At 45.3% G+C, this 14,958-nt stretch overlaps 1 protein-coding gene across 1 annotated transcript; it reads left to right on the forward strand.

The window, feature by feature from the left end:
* The first annotated feature begins 1,687 nt into the window (after positions 1–1,687).
* Positions 1,688–12,960, forward strand: LOC132583336 (17-beta-hydroxysteroid dehydrogenase 14-like). The gene is made up of 9 exons (XM_060255000.1): positions 1,688–1,785; positions 2,142–2,186; positions 3,601–3,701; positions 6,895–6,961; positions 8,167–8,255; positions 9,257–9,361; positions 10,138–10,205; positions 11,644–11,740; positions 12,730–12,960. Exons 1-9 carry the CDS (start codon positions 1,698–1,700, stop codon positions 12,958–12,960), a joined length of 891 nt encoding a protein of 296 aa, XP_060110983.1. The 5' UTR covers positions 1,688–1,697.
* Positions 12,961–14,958: the final 1,998 nt, after the last annotated feature.

The following is a 14,958-nucleotide window of genomic DNA, read 5'->3' on the forward strand; positions in this document are numbered from 1 at the left end:
GATGTGTACAACAAGTGGTTGGAAGTTATTCCAGTAGCTTCAACCTCAATGGTGGCGGTAATCCAGGCGCTACGCAGGGCCCTGAGCATGCATGGGATCCCAGACACCATCATCTCTGATAATGGGACAGCATTCACCTCCTGGGAATTCCGGGAGTTCTTGTAGAGATATCTAATACAGCACATACGGTCCGCCCCCTTCCATCCGGCCACCAACGACCAAGCAGAGCGGATGGTGTGCACCACTAAAGAAGCCCTGGTTCATATCGTGCAGGGGACTGGGACCACTGCCTGGCCGTCTTCCTATTCGATAATAGGATAACCCCCAACCCAGTAACTGGGGTCAGCCCAGCCGAGTTCTTAATGGGATGGAAGCTAATCACAATATTAGATCGGCTACACCCCGACTGGGCCACCGACATCCGCAGTTCCCCAGAGATCAGAGAAGTGGCCAGGGGGTTCTTCCCAGGGGATCCGGTGTACGCGAGGAACTACGCTAGCGGCCCCAAGTGGGTAGCAGGCCGGGTGCTATGAGTAATCGGTTCCCACCACTACGACGTATCAATGGAGGGAGGCAATATATTGCGGAGGCATATAGACCAAATGCTCCACCGCACCTTGCCGGAAGAGCCAGCTGCAATACGGATCGAGGAGGAAACCGCAGCCGCACCCACGCTGAGAGCTACCCCGCCCCCGCCGACTACTCCGACCAATCGGGCAGTAGAGCCACACCGAAGCAGGGGCTACTCCCCAAGAGTAGGGACACCTGAAGAGCAGCAGGGCACAGACAATCATGGGCCGGCGCTACTCCCACGCGGGGAGACCACCACTCTGTCCGCCGCAGCAGCCGCGGCCCTGGTGGCACCTGAAACCACTCCTACTCCACAAGTAACCCAAAGGAGGTCGACCAGGGAGCGCACGGCCCCCGCTTACTTGCGGGACTAGGTGTCCTGAACTAGGGGGGGAGGAGTGTTATGTCTTGAACATAAGCTGTTGTACCACATGGTGATTGCTACAGAGGCAACCCACAGGTCCCCGGATGTAGCTCGCCAGACGCCCCGCCCATTAAGATCTGTGGTGGGAAGTTTGACTGACCAGGATTGGACTGGTCAGACTGGGGGGCAGTTCCGGGTAATGTATATAAGCGGGACCCGGCCCGCGTGTTCCCTCTCTTGTAATGTGCTACTGAATAAACCATGTTGCTTTCAAACCGTCTCGGTTCTCAGTACATTACAAGCTTCTAGAAAGCCTTCCCCCAGTCTTCTTCTCCCAGTTCAACAGTGATCATCCCTCATGCTCCACAACCTGCCAAGGTGACAGTCAGCAAAGTGGAACAAAATGAGAGTCAATTGCACCTTTAAGACCAACTTAGTTTTATTCAGAACGTAAGCTTTTGTGTGCATGCACACTTCTTCAGACATGAAAGCTTACGTTCTGAATAAAACTAAGTTGGTCTTAAAGGTGCAATCAACTCCTATTTTGTTCTACTACTTCAGACCAACACGGCTGCCTATTTGGATCAGTCACCAAAGTAGCTACATTCCCTCCTCCCAGTGTTCCAGTTCAGCAGTTTTATTGCTCCAGCCAGCACTTAATATCCCCAAATTCAGCATTTCCATTGCTCCACCCAGTAGGGTATATATACTGAAATTCAATGTGGATTTTAGTCATTAAGAGCAACAGAGGCAAACAGCAGTCATGGAAACTTTACTGCGTTATCCGGGCAAGGTGGTGATTTTGACTGGCGGCACCTCAGGCATCGGTCTGGCCACTGTGAAAGAATTTGGTAAGAATGGAGATAAGTGGGTATGGAGGAGAGGGCAATTTCTGCTAACAGGGTGAGGTGAATTTGCCAGGAAGACTTAGGAAGTAAAAGAATTATCCCACACACACACACACACAAAATGTGGATTTTAGTCATTAAGATATGAAGGAAGTTAGCCTTGTCAGTCAGTCTTTATTATGGTCAAAGACCATCATAAGGTCAAAACACCTCTTAAGGCCAGCTTACATTTATAAAACTCAGAACACTAAAAATCTATTTGATAATTACAACCAGTCAATAAACCTTGTGATGTACATCTCTCTGTGTGCCAAGTCTCTGAATTTTGCCTTGTGCTTCTTTCTTTCCTTGCCCTCCAGTTCACCAGGGAGCCAATGTGGTCTTCTGTTCCAAAGCATCTGAAGGTGAGTCCAAAACAATTCTCCTTGCCCAACTACAAGCAGGCTCCTTGTTTGATTTAAAAAGGTATATATGTCACCTCCATAGAAAACTTTCTTGAGGCACCTTACAAACGTAATAAAATTATAGCAAAGCATAACAATTATGGGTTTGTTTGTTTGTTTCAGTGGCCCCGTGGTGCAGAGTGGTAAAGCAGCAGTACTGCAGTACTGTGATCTGAGCCCTCTGTTCATGACCTGAGTTCTATCCCAGCAAAAGCTGGTTCAGGTAGCCGGCCCAAGGTTGACTCAGCCATCCATCCTTCCGAGGTCAGCAAAATGAGTACCCAGCTTGCTGGGGGGGGAAGTGTAAAAGACTGGGGAAGGCAATGGCAAACCACCCTGTAAAATGTCTGCCATGAAAACATTGTGAAAGCAACGTCACCCCAGAGTCGGAAACAACTGGTGCTTGCACAGGGGACCTTTCCTTCCTTTCCCCTTATTTTGTCACAAAAGATTAAAAAGCCCAGCCAGAGAATTACAAAAAACAAAACATTTAGCAGCCTAAAATGATTTTCATAAAATAGGCCTCAGGCTAGAAGCAGATTGTTAAAAACCATTTTAGAAGAACAAATCCAGAGCCAGTTGTGGTATAGTGGTTAAGAGCAATGAACTCTAATCTGGACTAGAACTGGGTTTGATTCTCCACTCTTCCACATAAAAGCCAACTGGGTGACCTTGGGTCAGCCATAACTCTGCCAGAGTTGTTCTCTCAAGAGCAGTTCTTTCAAAGTTCGCTCAGCCTCACCAACCTTGTTGTTGTGAAAAGAGGAAGGGACGGAGATTGTAAGCTGCTCTGAGACTTTGAGCGAAGGGTGGGGTATAAATCCATTGTTATTCTTCTTTAAAAGCTGAAGTAAAAGGAATTCTTTTGGCTAGGTGAGGCCCACAGGAGGGAAGCATATCGTAGTTCAGGTTCCACTGCAAACTCCCTTTCTGTGATCTCCACCCACATCACCTCTGCAGGCACAGAAAGCAGGCTTCTGAAGCAGGTCTTAACTTGTGGGGAGATGGGTAATATGAGGAGAGGTAGCCTTCAGTGATCCTGGCTCCAGCCTATTGATAGCCCTGACAGTAAGAACCAGAACTGCATGGATTGTCCCCAGGAACAGATAGGTGACCAGTGTGGAATTTCTGGTCCGGAGGCAGGCCTCAGATTCAGTGGGAGCTCACAGGAGCACAGCTCCTGAACTTTTCTGAGTTCCACCTCCTCTTCCTTCTGAGAGTTCCACCTCCTTGTCCATTGGATAGTATTGCAGCTGCATAACAATCCCTGGATGAGCTCCACCACCTATTTTTCTACAAAATGATCCCTGTCCAGGAGGAGGCAGGATTAGAAGGTTTGTTCTTCTGGCAACTGCTCTCTTCTTCCCCCTTGCAGCGCAAAAGGGACAAGAGATTCAGAGGGAGCTGCAGGTTTCTGGGTGCCCAGGGGAGGCTTGCTTCCAGGTCTGTGATGTTCGCAAGGAGTCAGACATCAAGGTAGGCTAAGAGCAGGTGGAGAGTGGTGAGTCAGTTGGAATTAGAAAGAGAGAACATATAATTAGTGGCATGAGGGCTTTTATTTTTCTTTGTACCACCTTTACTGCTTTTTTCCATGGTCACTATTGCACTAAAAAAAATTCCAACCCATTTGTTTGACAACTTACTATAAGCTTATTGTTATTAGACTGCCTGGGTCCTCATGTCTCTTCAGTCACCGATAAAAGGTACTTGTTGAGAGAGAAGACACAGGGGTCAAGTGGGTGCTCTGAGCTCTCTCAGACAGACCTATACCAGAGTGGTGGCAGCCTGTAGAGGTCCTCCCTGGTTCCTTGCTTGTGACATGGAGGCCTAGCAGTGGAATGGGCTAAATTTGGGCCCAGTAAAGAGGCAGAGTGCTTGTGGACTTGACTTACCTTCCCAAATAGTAATCACAACCTTCAGTGCACTGGATGTTAAGAAGCACACAACTCCCCCCCCCCCAGGACCGGTGCCCCCATCCTCCATTGTTTCCAAAGGACTAAAGTCAAACTCAGAGAATCTCTTCAGTAGAAATGAGAGGGGGCATTTTTTACAAGCCCAGCAGAACCAGTGCAATGTACAGTGCCCAACAAACCCAGTGCCATCTTTTCTATAATATTAACCATGGTTTGCTATGCTGATACTCTTAAATACATTCTGTCACCAAGCAGGATAGATGTGAAAATGTCTTGAGACTAAGTGAAAATAAGGGGGGGGGGGGGGTACATGGAAAAATTAGGTGAAGGGAGACAGAAATGATTGAGAAATGTGTGGGAAAGAGGGAGTGAAATTAAGAGAGGGAGAAGTCTGATCTTGCTGCAACAGCCTATCTACTCTTTGTTTGCACAATCTGGCTAAGATGGGTGCTAGGACAAACAAACAAAAAACTGTGCAAGATTAACAAAGTCCCAAAGACTAGAATTTGCTACTGTTAAACCTAGTTCTAAAACTCTCTTGAAAGTGAATCAGCCCGAAGAATAATTTTTTTATCTCAATGCTACATATATTTCATTACTTTCACAGTAAATTATAAGCAGTCAAACATAAATTATAACAACCAAAGTCCCAGTCCATTCAGTCCCATGTAAGCATGTCAGTTTCAGACTTCAGTAGCTTATTTCAGACTTCAGTAACTCCCCCCCCCCTCCTGTGGGATGGGTTAAAGTACTAGTGCTTGTGCTGATTCCACTGAAGAAAAGTGCCATATGATTTTATATCAGTTCTTTCCTATTTCCAAACAGCAGTTCTGTACACCATACCAAACCTTTAATGGCATAACAGTTGCAAATAAAAATACACAGAATATAAAAATTTAAACATTGGAGATAAAATCAAAATGAAACCGAGCTTACGGATGCATTCATTCATGGTCAGATTTAAATTTAAGGATGTCAGCCAAAAATTTTGCCATAGCCTTGCTAACCTTCCCCTCAGTATCATTCAATAAATAATAACAGGGTGACAGAATCGACAAATCTGGGGAGAAAGAAAGCTTACAAAATAAATCTTTACAGAGATTATGATAAAAGGAACAATCAAGCAATATATGCTGAATTGAGTCGCTCCATAGGAACAGAGTCTGTCGCCTAAAGGGACTCGATGATATCTTCCTTGTAAAACTTTGGAGGGAAACGCATTTAGTCTAGCCAACATAAATGCCCTGCGATGACTTGGAATGGTTAAATTTGATAGATAATGGGCATTTTGCCGCAGAAAGCATAAAGACCTAAGGAAGCTGGGGAGCAAATATAAGGGTCTGTTGGCCGTAGTTTCATTTCCTCCAACTCCCACAGTCTCAATTTAATACATCTGAAGATACGTGACTCATTAGAAGTAAAAAAAATCATCAACCTCTATCTCCAACTGGTTAAGTTTGGACAGAAGCACTGCTGTCCAGGATGAAATATATGAGTCTCTTTTCATACAATCAAGAAGGCTGTTAGGATCTGTTCTAAAGTGAATTTTGAGCCAGAATTTAAACACTGCAATCCAGGCTTTTGTCTCCACCAAAGACTGACCCACTTCAGAGCAGAGAGCAAAGTAGGACACACATTTTGGCATACCAAGAATTTGTTTAAAGAATGTGGCTTGAATGCCCTCCACTTTCCTGGTAAATGCTGAGATCCATATAGGGATATCATAGAGAATTTGGGCTAGCGTTTTGGCTTTGAACACCTTAATTGCTGCTGGAACTAATTGGTTGCCCCTTGCAAAGAAAAACTGTTTAATTTGAGCAGCCTAATATTTAGCCAAGTTGATGGTGTTGTTACAATGTGAAACCCAGCTTAATTTATGATTAAAAGTGACCCCCAAGTATTTAAAAAAAATTGTTTACTCAGCTGTTGAGTTGCCAATAAACCATCTCTGTGGGCTCCAGCAATTTGAAAAGACAACTACTTTAGATTTGGCATAATTGATAGAGAGTGAATTACAATTACAGTAGTCATAGAAGGCATTCAAATACCTTTGCAGGCCCACACTTGTGCAAGAGAGGATGGTAGTATCATCGGCATAAAGTAATAAGGGGACCGCTCAGCCTGCTAGTTTAGGTGGATGACCATTAATAGGGTTCAAAAATTGTGCCAGGTCAGTTAAAAATAAATTAAAAAGATGCGGGGCCAGCATGCAACCTTGTTTAACCCCCTTTAACACTGGGATTTTGCTAGTCAAGTCACCCCTAGAAGAAAATTTCACTTGGCAAAAAGTATTAGAATGAAGTTTCCTCAAGAGAAACAGCAGATGAGGGTCCATTCCCAGGTAACCTAGCTTAATCCATAGTTGGGCTCTATCTATTGAATCAAAAGCACCCTTCAAATCGATGAGGGCAGCATATAATTTTTTTGTCCCGGTATGCATATATTTTTCAGCAAGGAATGCCAGAGTGCAGCAGTTATAACGGCTTCAGAACATCAACGTTAGAATTCATAAAAGTGGGTGCAAAGGAAGCCTCATAAAAGTGAGTGCAAAGAAGGCTTGTTGGTGTTCTGAAGCTGTTATTACAGCTCCTCCGTTCTCCAGGCTCCTTTGCTACCCATTCTTCCCTGTCTCCTGGAACAGATGCAGCCCAAGACAGTTGTAATGATGGTCAGTTGCAGCTCTGGGATTGGAGGACTCTTGATGCTGTTGTTATCGTTGTTTTGCTTTACATTTCTCTTCCTCCCTGTTCCTGCAGAGGTTGATTCGGGTCACTCTAGAACGCTACGGATGCCTGGACTGTCTGGTGAACAACGCTGCAGATGGTGAGTGATTTTCAGATTTCAGGAGTCTAGGAGCAATCTCTGGGAGGTCTGTGTCTGGGTGGGAAGGCATCTGTTGTTGTTCAGAAGTCAGAATGGATTCGTCCAAAAAGGTTTTTTGAGGAACTATAACTTTGCAGGCAGCTATTTCCGAAGCAACTAAAGAAATTGCAGTGGCCTAATAGCACAGCAGATTTAGATGAAGCTCTGGGGACTCGCCTCCCCATGGCCCTATGTCTCTCACACTAACCGCTTCTAAAGGAAGTACCTCTTCACTTAAAGATGAACTAACTTTTGGACTTTGCTGTTTGAGGATGTAGTGATGGCCTCTTGATTAATTGGAGCCTTACGTAGGTTCCTGGAGGACGGGTCCATCAATGCCAATGAGCTATGATGGGAAATGAAACTGCCATATTCAGAGCTTGTGACTCTCTGAAGACCATTGGCAAGGGACTGTATTGGGTTGCCAACTTTGGGCTGGGGTATTCCTGGAGATTTAGGGGTGGAGCCTCAGGAGGGGGCTTGGGGAAAGTGGGAGCTCACTGGGACATAAAGCTATAAAGCCCAGGGAGGTATAGTGATTAAGAGCGGTGGACTCTAATCTGGAGAGGTGGGTTTGGTTCCCCCTTCCTCCTCCACATGTAGCCAGCTGGGTGACCTTGGATTAGTCACAGTTGTCTCAGAGCTCTCTCAGCCCCACCTACCTCACAGGGTGTCTGTTGTGAGAGGAAGGGAAGGTGACTGTAAACCTCTCCAAGACTCCTTTGGGTAGAGAAGAGCAGGGTATAAAACCAAAACCTTCTTCTTATTCCAAAGCAGCTGTTTATCTCCAGGGGAACTGATTTCCGTAGCCTGGTTGGCAACCCAAGCACAGTAACAGGAAGAGGCTTTGGCCTTCCGGAGCACATGGTCTTCCACAGAGTCACATGGCCTGCTGGACTACCGGTCAGATCCTGTAGGGCTACTCTTTCATCCATATGATCTGATTATTTTGTTTGCTTATGGTTTTACTCAAAAGAATATTATTATTATTATTATTATTATTATTATTATTATTATTATTATTATTATTATTATTATTATTATTATTATTATTATTATTATTATGACGAAATCCATCAGCACATTGTGGGGGTGGATCTGTGTTCCCTCCCTTTGTGGCTCTGTCCTCTGTGAAACACCTTTTCCCATCTCTATCCTCTTGAAAGCATATAGAGAATCGATAGATGACATGGCTGCCCAAGACTTCAAAAACATCATGGAAGTCAATGTTGTGAGCTGTCTGTTATTATCCAAGGTGAGTGTTTCTAATGTCTAAGCAGATTCCCTGTGCCCAGGCCTTGAATTCAGCAGGAGCTCACAGTAGCGCCCCCCCCTCCTCCTCCCCACCTACCTTATCCATTGAATAGTAGGTGCAGCTGCATAACAATCCCTGGATTAGGAGAGTGGGCAGCCAGTCAGCCACCAGGAGCTTTGCCATACCCCCAGCAGCCCTTATTAACCCCTGGAGAAGCCCGTGACACTCTTTCTCCAATTTTATGTGATTTTGGGCAGCAGGTGACTTACTGGCCTTTTGACTAGGTGGGGGGGGGTGCCTAGTTTTCCTGCCTCCTCTGCCTGCCCCCACTGCCAGCCCCTCCTTTCCCTTCCCTTTGCCCCCCCAGTGCAATCAGAGCATCCCTTTGCCTCCCCCTGCTGCCCCCCGCAGTGCTCCATTGCACCCCCCAGAGTGCGACGTCAAAGTGCAGTGCCTGCCAGTCCCCTCCTTCCCTTCCCGTAGCCTCCCCCCCCCCCCCCGCAATCAGAGCGTGCCTTCCCTGGGCCGTACCGGCTGCAACAAAACATGCATCTTATCTTTCAGCCATGCACACTGATTGCGGGGGGGGGGGGGCGAAGGGAAGGGAAGGAGGGGCCTGCCGAGCACTGAACCTTGGTGCTGCCCCCTGGTGTGTGTGTGATGGAGAGCGGCGCTGCGTTGCAGCGCTGCAGGGGGGGCAGCGGCGGGGGTGGGGCGGCTGCCTGGGGCACCATGTGCCCTTGGGCCAGCGCTGCTGCCACCCAAATGAATATGATGAGGGAACTCCATGGCTCCGCAACTGAGGACCAGTTTTGTACCCAAAGGGTTCATCCCTGCCATCTCCAGTTGCCAGGATTTCTGCTAGGCCAACTGGGGAGGGGCTCTACCAGTGGACAACTCTAAACTACATGGATTAATGTAACGGTCTGCAGTTGCACACAGCAATTTTGTACTCCTTTGAGATGAAGCACATCATTTCTCCTTATATTTTGCATGTACAGTATGCACTGCCCTACTTACGGCAAACGAAAGGAAACATCATTAACGTGGGGAGCATTGTAGGTACTATTGGGATGAAGGATTTTCTGTCAGCGACTGTGAGCAAGGTAAGGCTAACCAATGACAAAATTGGTTGCCATTTTTTTGGAATGCTTCTGCTCTTGAGAATTTTAGAGTAGCTTGATTGGCAGATGAAGGTTTGCACAGTGAGAAGATAACTGGTGACAGTGCCACCCATCTCTGTGATTTGAAGAACTTTCCCTGCGAACTCTCATGAATCACATTCCTAAAGGGTCAGGAAGAGTCCAGACTGTTTTATTTTTCCCCAGGCCAGCTGGCAATTCTCATATATAAGGCTAAAATCCATCCATAACTGGTAAAGCATTCATGGAACTTCCATTTGCTTTCTTCTTGTTATCAGAGTGAAAAAAAAACTTATGAGTCTCAAAGGCAAAAACATCCTGCATCTTTCATCCTTCCCCCAGAACCGCAAATAGGATTGCCAGCTACCTAGAGAACAAGAAATGCCCTCTTCCTTGAATAGAGATTTCAACTCCCCCCTCCCATTTTTTCATATCTGGAGGGAACAGGTCTTTGTGGGGGTGATGATGACTCAGGGGATGAAAGTCAACATTGAAGGATGAGACAGTCTGGCCCACCAGCCTCCATCCTGTCCTCACTAGGGTGACCAACAGGACTTAAGAAAAATACCCTTTTCATTTAAGAGAAGCTTAGTAGCCGCTTGGATTGTAGGCATTATTTAAGCCCATCTCATTAGAAAACCTCCTCTTTATTCACATCAGAATGCAGTCAAAGGCATAAGAGAAGGCCAAACCATTTCTGGTCAGTTGGCAACCCATCTTGTTGTGCATTTCCCTTTCAGGGTGCTGTGATTGCAATGACGAAAGCCCTGGCCATCGACGAGAGCAAATATGGAGTACGAGTCAACTGGTAAAAGTGGTTATCATCCATACAGAGCCCTCAATTCACAGTGTCCTTTGCAGAATACTCTCAGGAAAGAACAACAGGTCCCTCATAGCCCAACGCCAGGAGTCATAGGCAATTTTTTTTTGCTAAATAACTAATAAGATAGCAGAGGGAAAAACATAAGGAATGATAACAGGTAATTGGTACTGAAAGAGGGTAACACCCAGACTAATGGGCTGGGGTTAACTTTTCTGGAGAAGCTATAAGTATAAAGTCCACAAATTTCTCTTCCCTTTCAGATAGTGTGGTTTATGAGAAGGAATAGATTAGGTAGAAAACATAGTGCCTTCTAAAATTACAGTTTAGAAATGAATCTCATTATTTTCAATTCCATTGGAATAATCTGTTTTGCCTTTGGTGATATCAGATACCCAAACCACTGCACTTACAGATAAAGTATGACCAATTTCCCACTCACCCTTTGCCGCTCTGACGTTCCTCTTTTCAGCGTGGCATCTTTCAGATTTCCCACTATCTGCCCTGGGGCTTCAGCTTGTGTCGGCATTTTTGCAACAAGAAACTGATTTTAGCAGTTTCTGTTTACTGCACAAAAATGCCGACGCAAGCTAAAGCCCCAGGGCAGTTAGTGGGAAATCTGAAGAATGCCGCGCTGAAAAGAGGAACATCAGAGCAGCATAGGGTGAGTGGGAAATCAGTCAGAGTGTATGGTGGGGGTGGGGGGTTAGGGCCTTCCCCAGGTCTTCCCCAGGTGAGAAGAAAAGTACAGCTTTGTAAATTAATTAAAATAAAATGGGATTCTGGCTGATTTTACACTCATTGTCGATTCTGATTTTTTGAGCATGAAATTCGCGTGCTAAAAATCTGCATTATTGGATTTATATTCAAAATTTTGCTCCTCACTTTCTCTGAAGTTTAACTTTACACTTGCAGTGGTTTCCAGCAATTCTTAGCTATGGATTGATTTTGAGAATTCAATAGGTCTGTTATTATGTACTACATCCACTAGGTGGCTTTAGATCCGAATCTGCAGAAAACCCCAGTTTTGATCTTGTAAAGTAAGGAGCAACAACGTGGTGAAAACACTTTCAGTGCCAGTTCAAGAAACTGAATGTGAATGACTACTAAAGTCACCCCAGGAGTCTGCAGAATCCTGGAGTTTTTGCTATTTTTTTTTTCTTGTGTCTTTAAAAAAAATGATTTGTTAATTCGTTGTGAATTGAAACTGCAGAGGCTGCACTTCATGCTATATTTTCCTGGAGTGTAGAAATGAATAATTAATGGGGTATGCAGTGTGTTAAATTGCAAATTTATTGTGGAAATTGCTGTCTTTCTAGGTTTAATAGGAAAAACATGTCTTCTAAACTCATTCACTTTAGGGCACATTTTTTGATGTTTCATGATGCCCCTGATCTCACAAATTCTTAATCATTTTCATTTGTAGCATCTCACCAGGTAATACCTGGACTCCTTTGTGGGAAAGCAAAGCAAACTGTTTTAAGAATCCAAAGGCCGTAATCCAGGAAGGCGAAAGTTTTCAGGCAAGTGTGTTGTGGGGAAACAGGAGTGGTGCTGCTGCTGCAGATGAATGGCTCATCCTTAGGTTTTCATCCTCAAGGTGGGGCCTGAAGTTCTCCTAGAATGACAGCTGCTCTCCAGGCTACAAAGGTCTGTGCTCTGCAGGGTATGGGAAGCAGAAGTCCTACAGCAGGGGTGGCCAAACTGCAGCTTGGGAGCCACATGTGGCTCTTTCACACATATTGTGTGGCTCTCAAAGCCTCCCATCAGCTGGCTTGGAAAAGGCATTTCTCCCTTTAAATCACTTCTCAATGCCAAGTCAGCTAGCAGCTTGGAGAATGCATTTAAAGTTGCTTTCTTTTCACCTCTTTCTCCCACACCCATCTATTTGTCTTCCTTTCTTCCTTCCTCCCTCCCTCCCTCTCTCTTGTGGCTCTCAAACATCTGATGTTTATTCTATGTGGCTCTTACGTTAAGCAAATTTGGCCACCCCTGTCCTAGAGTGTCCCCAGAGGGTGGATCTTCTTTCTCTTCTTTATCTCCTGTGGAAGAAGAATCCCCACTGAGCTCTCTCCTTTCCCAAAATTCTTCCCTGCTCCTCCCCCCCAGGCACAGACTCTAGATCTCCCAAACCAGCCTTGGCAGCTCAAGTTCTACCACATCTAAGGTGGTCATAATAAGTAGGAGTATGTCCTTGGGGGGCACAGTGGGAGGACTTCTAGCCCAATTGGTGGACCTTCTGATGGCACTTGGGTTTTTTGGCCACTGTGTGACACAGAGTGTTGGACTGGATGGGCCATTGGCCTGATCCAACATGGCTTCTCTTATGTTCTTATATATACACTGGCAGGGGAGAAAAATGAAAATTAGAATTCTGCACCCAAGAAACCTGAATTCTACAGCTAGTGAACCCTGCCTTATCCAGATTTAGCTTCTGAGACCCCATGACCTTTTCTTATGTTAGATGAATATAGAATTCTAAATCTCTCTCTCTTCTCTTACGCATTTATAGCTACTGGGACGCTTGGGGACCCCAGAAGAGGTGGCGTTGGGTATTCTGTTCCTTGCCACTGATGCAACTTTCTGCACTGGTCTGGACCTTCTGATTACTGGTGGAGCTGAAATTGGCTTTGGAATAAAGTATCCGATGGGTCCTGACACTTCCCCAAGTGATCTTCAAAATATGAAGGACCCTCCTCCTGCAGTCAGGAGACCCACAAAGACAGGTGGGGATAAGAGCTAAGAGTACAACCATCACTGGTTCAAAGTCATTATTCAAACTTCATTACATGCTTCCTGTCTATGTTTTCTGCTGGATCCCCCTTGACCAACAACTGGGCCTGTTCTTATTCCAAATCCTATCATCCGATAAAGACACGGTTCAAAGAAAAGAGTTGCCATAAAGATGTTGTTGCTGTTCAGCTTTAATACATGAAAATGAGTTTGTGTCAGGAGGACCCACCCTTCCTAGCTGCGTTGGCTTTGGTGCCCTCTCCCTGGCCTTATAGCATCCTTTCCCTGGTACTTCAAGCTCTTTGCCTGGATTCATTTGCTTCTCACCCGTTGAAATGTTTTATGGCCAAACTGTGCTTGCTTGCTGGTGAAGGAAAAGCCTGTTTGTACATTCTCCACAAGTAGGACCAAGGCTTTTGTTGAGCAGGAATACATAGGAACGCAGTTCCAGCTGGCTTGGTGTCAGGGGTGTGTGGTCTCATATGCAAATGAGTTCCTGCAAAAAGCCCTGTGTGAAACAATAGTGATGTCAGGGGGTGTGGCTTAATATGCAAATGAGTTCATGCTGGGCCTTTTTTCACACAAAAAAGCCCTGAGTAGGACTTCTAATCAGAGTGGTGGTGGTGTATATCTCCTTACCCTGAGATACCACCAAGCAATGCGAACTGTTGAATCCTTGCTGAAAAAATTTACCCAGCTTTTTCAGAAGCCACCATCAAAACATGTACAGCCTGAACTTTCAGGAAAGATCTTAGGGATACTGAATGTCTTCCTTAGAAACACTTCAGAAAGTCTGAGGTTGCCAAAAATGACACCTGCAGATCAAAACTGCACTCATCCCTCCTGCCTGTTCCACCCTTGGAAGACATAGGAAGCCCAAGCCCCTAGTCAGCTTAAATCCTTCAAAGAGAAGGTGAAAACTGAATTTAAAAATCTGTTCACAAGAATTAGGTTTCCCTTTGATGTAGCAGAGGGATGGAGAAAGCACCAGAACAGCCAAAGGTGTTGGAAAAGCAGACAAGAATTTTTGGCGAGTGAACATTCTTTTTTTCAGAAAAAGAGAGGGAATTTGGGAGGGCAAGAGGCAGAAGCACTTGCCAAGCAGAGAGAGGAGGGTGAATGCCTGTTTTGAAGGTACCCCTCAGTTTTGAGGAGAGGATAACATGGAAAGCATCATGTCAGAATGGGATGCTCTTACAAATTAAGAGATGTGAAGGGAAATCTGTGTCTTTATTGTGTGATTCACTGCAATTCCCTTGCTAGAATCCCAACTTTGCAGTCCTCCCCCTATGATAGTAGCTGTTCTATTGGTGTCTTTGGCAGAAAAATGCATAATGACAAAAAAAAGCACAATGCCAATACTTAGTGTAAATATGGAACTGTTGAATAACTCCAGGGCTTACAGTCTGATAATCACTACCTTAAAGAAAAGGAATGTCTTGGAAGGTATTCCATAAATGTGTGGTTATCTCTTTGTTTAAAAAAAAGACTCTGCTGATGTGATTCACACACCTTTATAGAAGGCTTAGAACAGTCATTCTCAACCCCCAACAGTATTTCCTGGAGCCCCCTTTCCTTCACCTCCCAGCAAAGGAGTTAGGTTCTGAGTCTTCTCTTCCTCATGAGAACAGAAGAGGCTTCAGAAGGCAGAGAGAACACTCAAGATCTCACTTGCACAAGGGGGTTCATGACTTAGGCATGGTACTAACTGGATCCCCGATCAATGGTTTTTGAACACTTATGACAGGTTGTTCATACCTTTCGACCCTTCCTGCCTGAGCTGGTGGGAAGTTCCTTACCCAATCCAAAGGTAGGGAGCCTGCTCCCTCCTGAGATAAGAGTCTCCTTCTCTCAGTGATTTAAAAGGGCTTGACTTTCATGCCCCAATTCCCAGCTCATATGTTAATGACAGCTATCCATCTTGCTCTTCCTGGTAGGTACAGTAAAAGGTTATCTCCTCACAGAAATGCATCTCCAGTACTGCTGACACTTTGTGCATTTTATGGCT

This window comes from Heteronotia binoei, chromosome 15 (assembly GCF_032191835.1).
Source record: "Heteronotia binoei isolate CCM8104 ecotype False Entrance Well chromosome 15, APGP_CSIRO_Hbin_v1, whole genome shotgun sequence".
NCBI lineage: Eukaryota > Metazoa > Chordata > Lepidosauria > Squamata > Gekkonidae > Heteronotia > Heteronotia binoei.

What these genes read in the sequence shown, in the direction of transcription:
- LOC132583336 (XM_060255000.1), top strand. Translation starts at nt 1,698, where the DNA reads ATGGAAACTTTACTGCGTTATCCGGGCAAGGTGGTGATTTTGACTGGC. An exon ending in GGCCACTGTGAAAGAATTTG is followed by an intron (nt 1,786 to 2,141) that starts GTAAGAATGGAG and finishes CTTGCCCTCCAG; the next exon opens with TTCACCAGGGAGCCAATGTG. An exon ending in TATGGAGTACGAGTCAACTG is followed by an intron (nt 10,206 to 11,643) that starts GTAAAAGTGGTT and finishes TTTCATTTGTAG; the next exon opens with CATCTCACCAGGTAATACCT.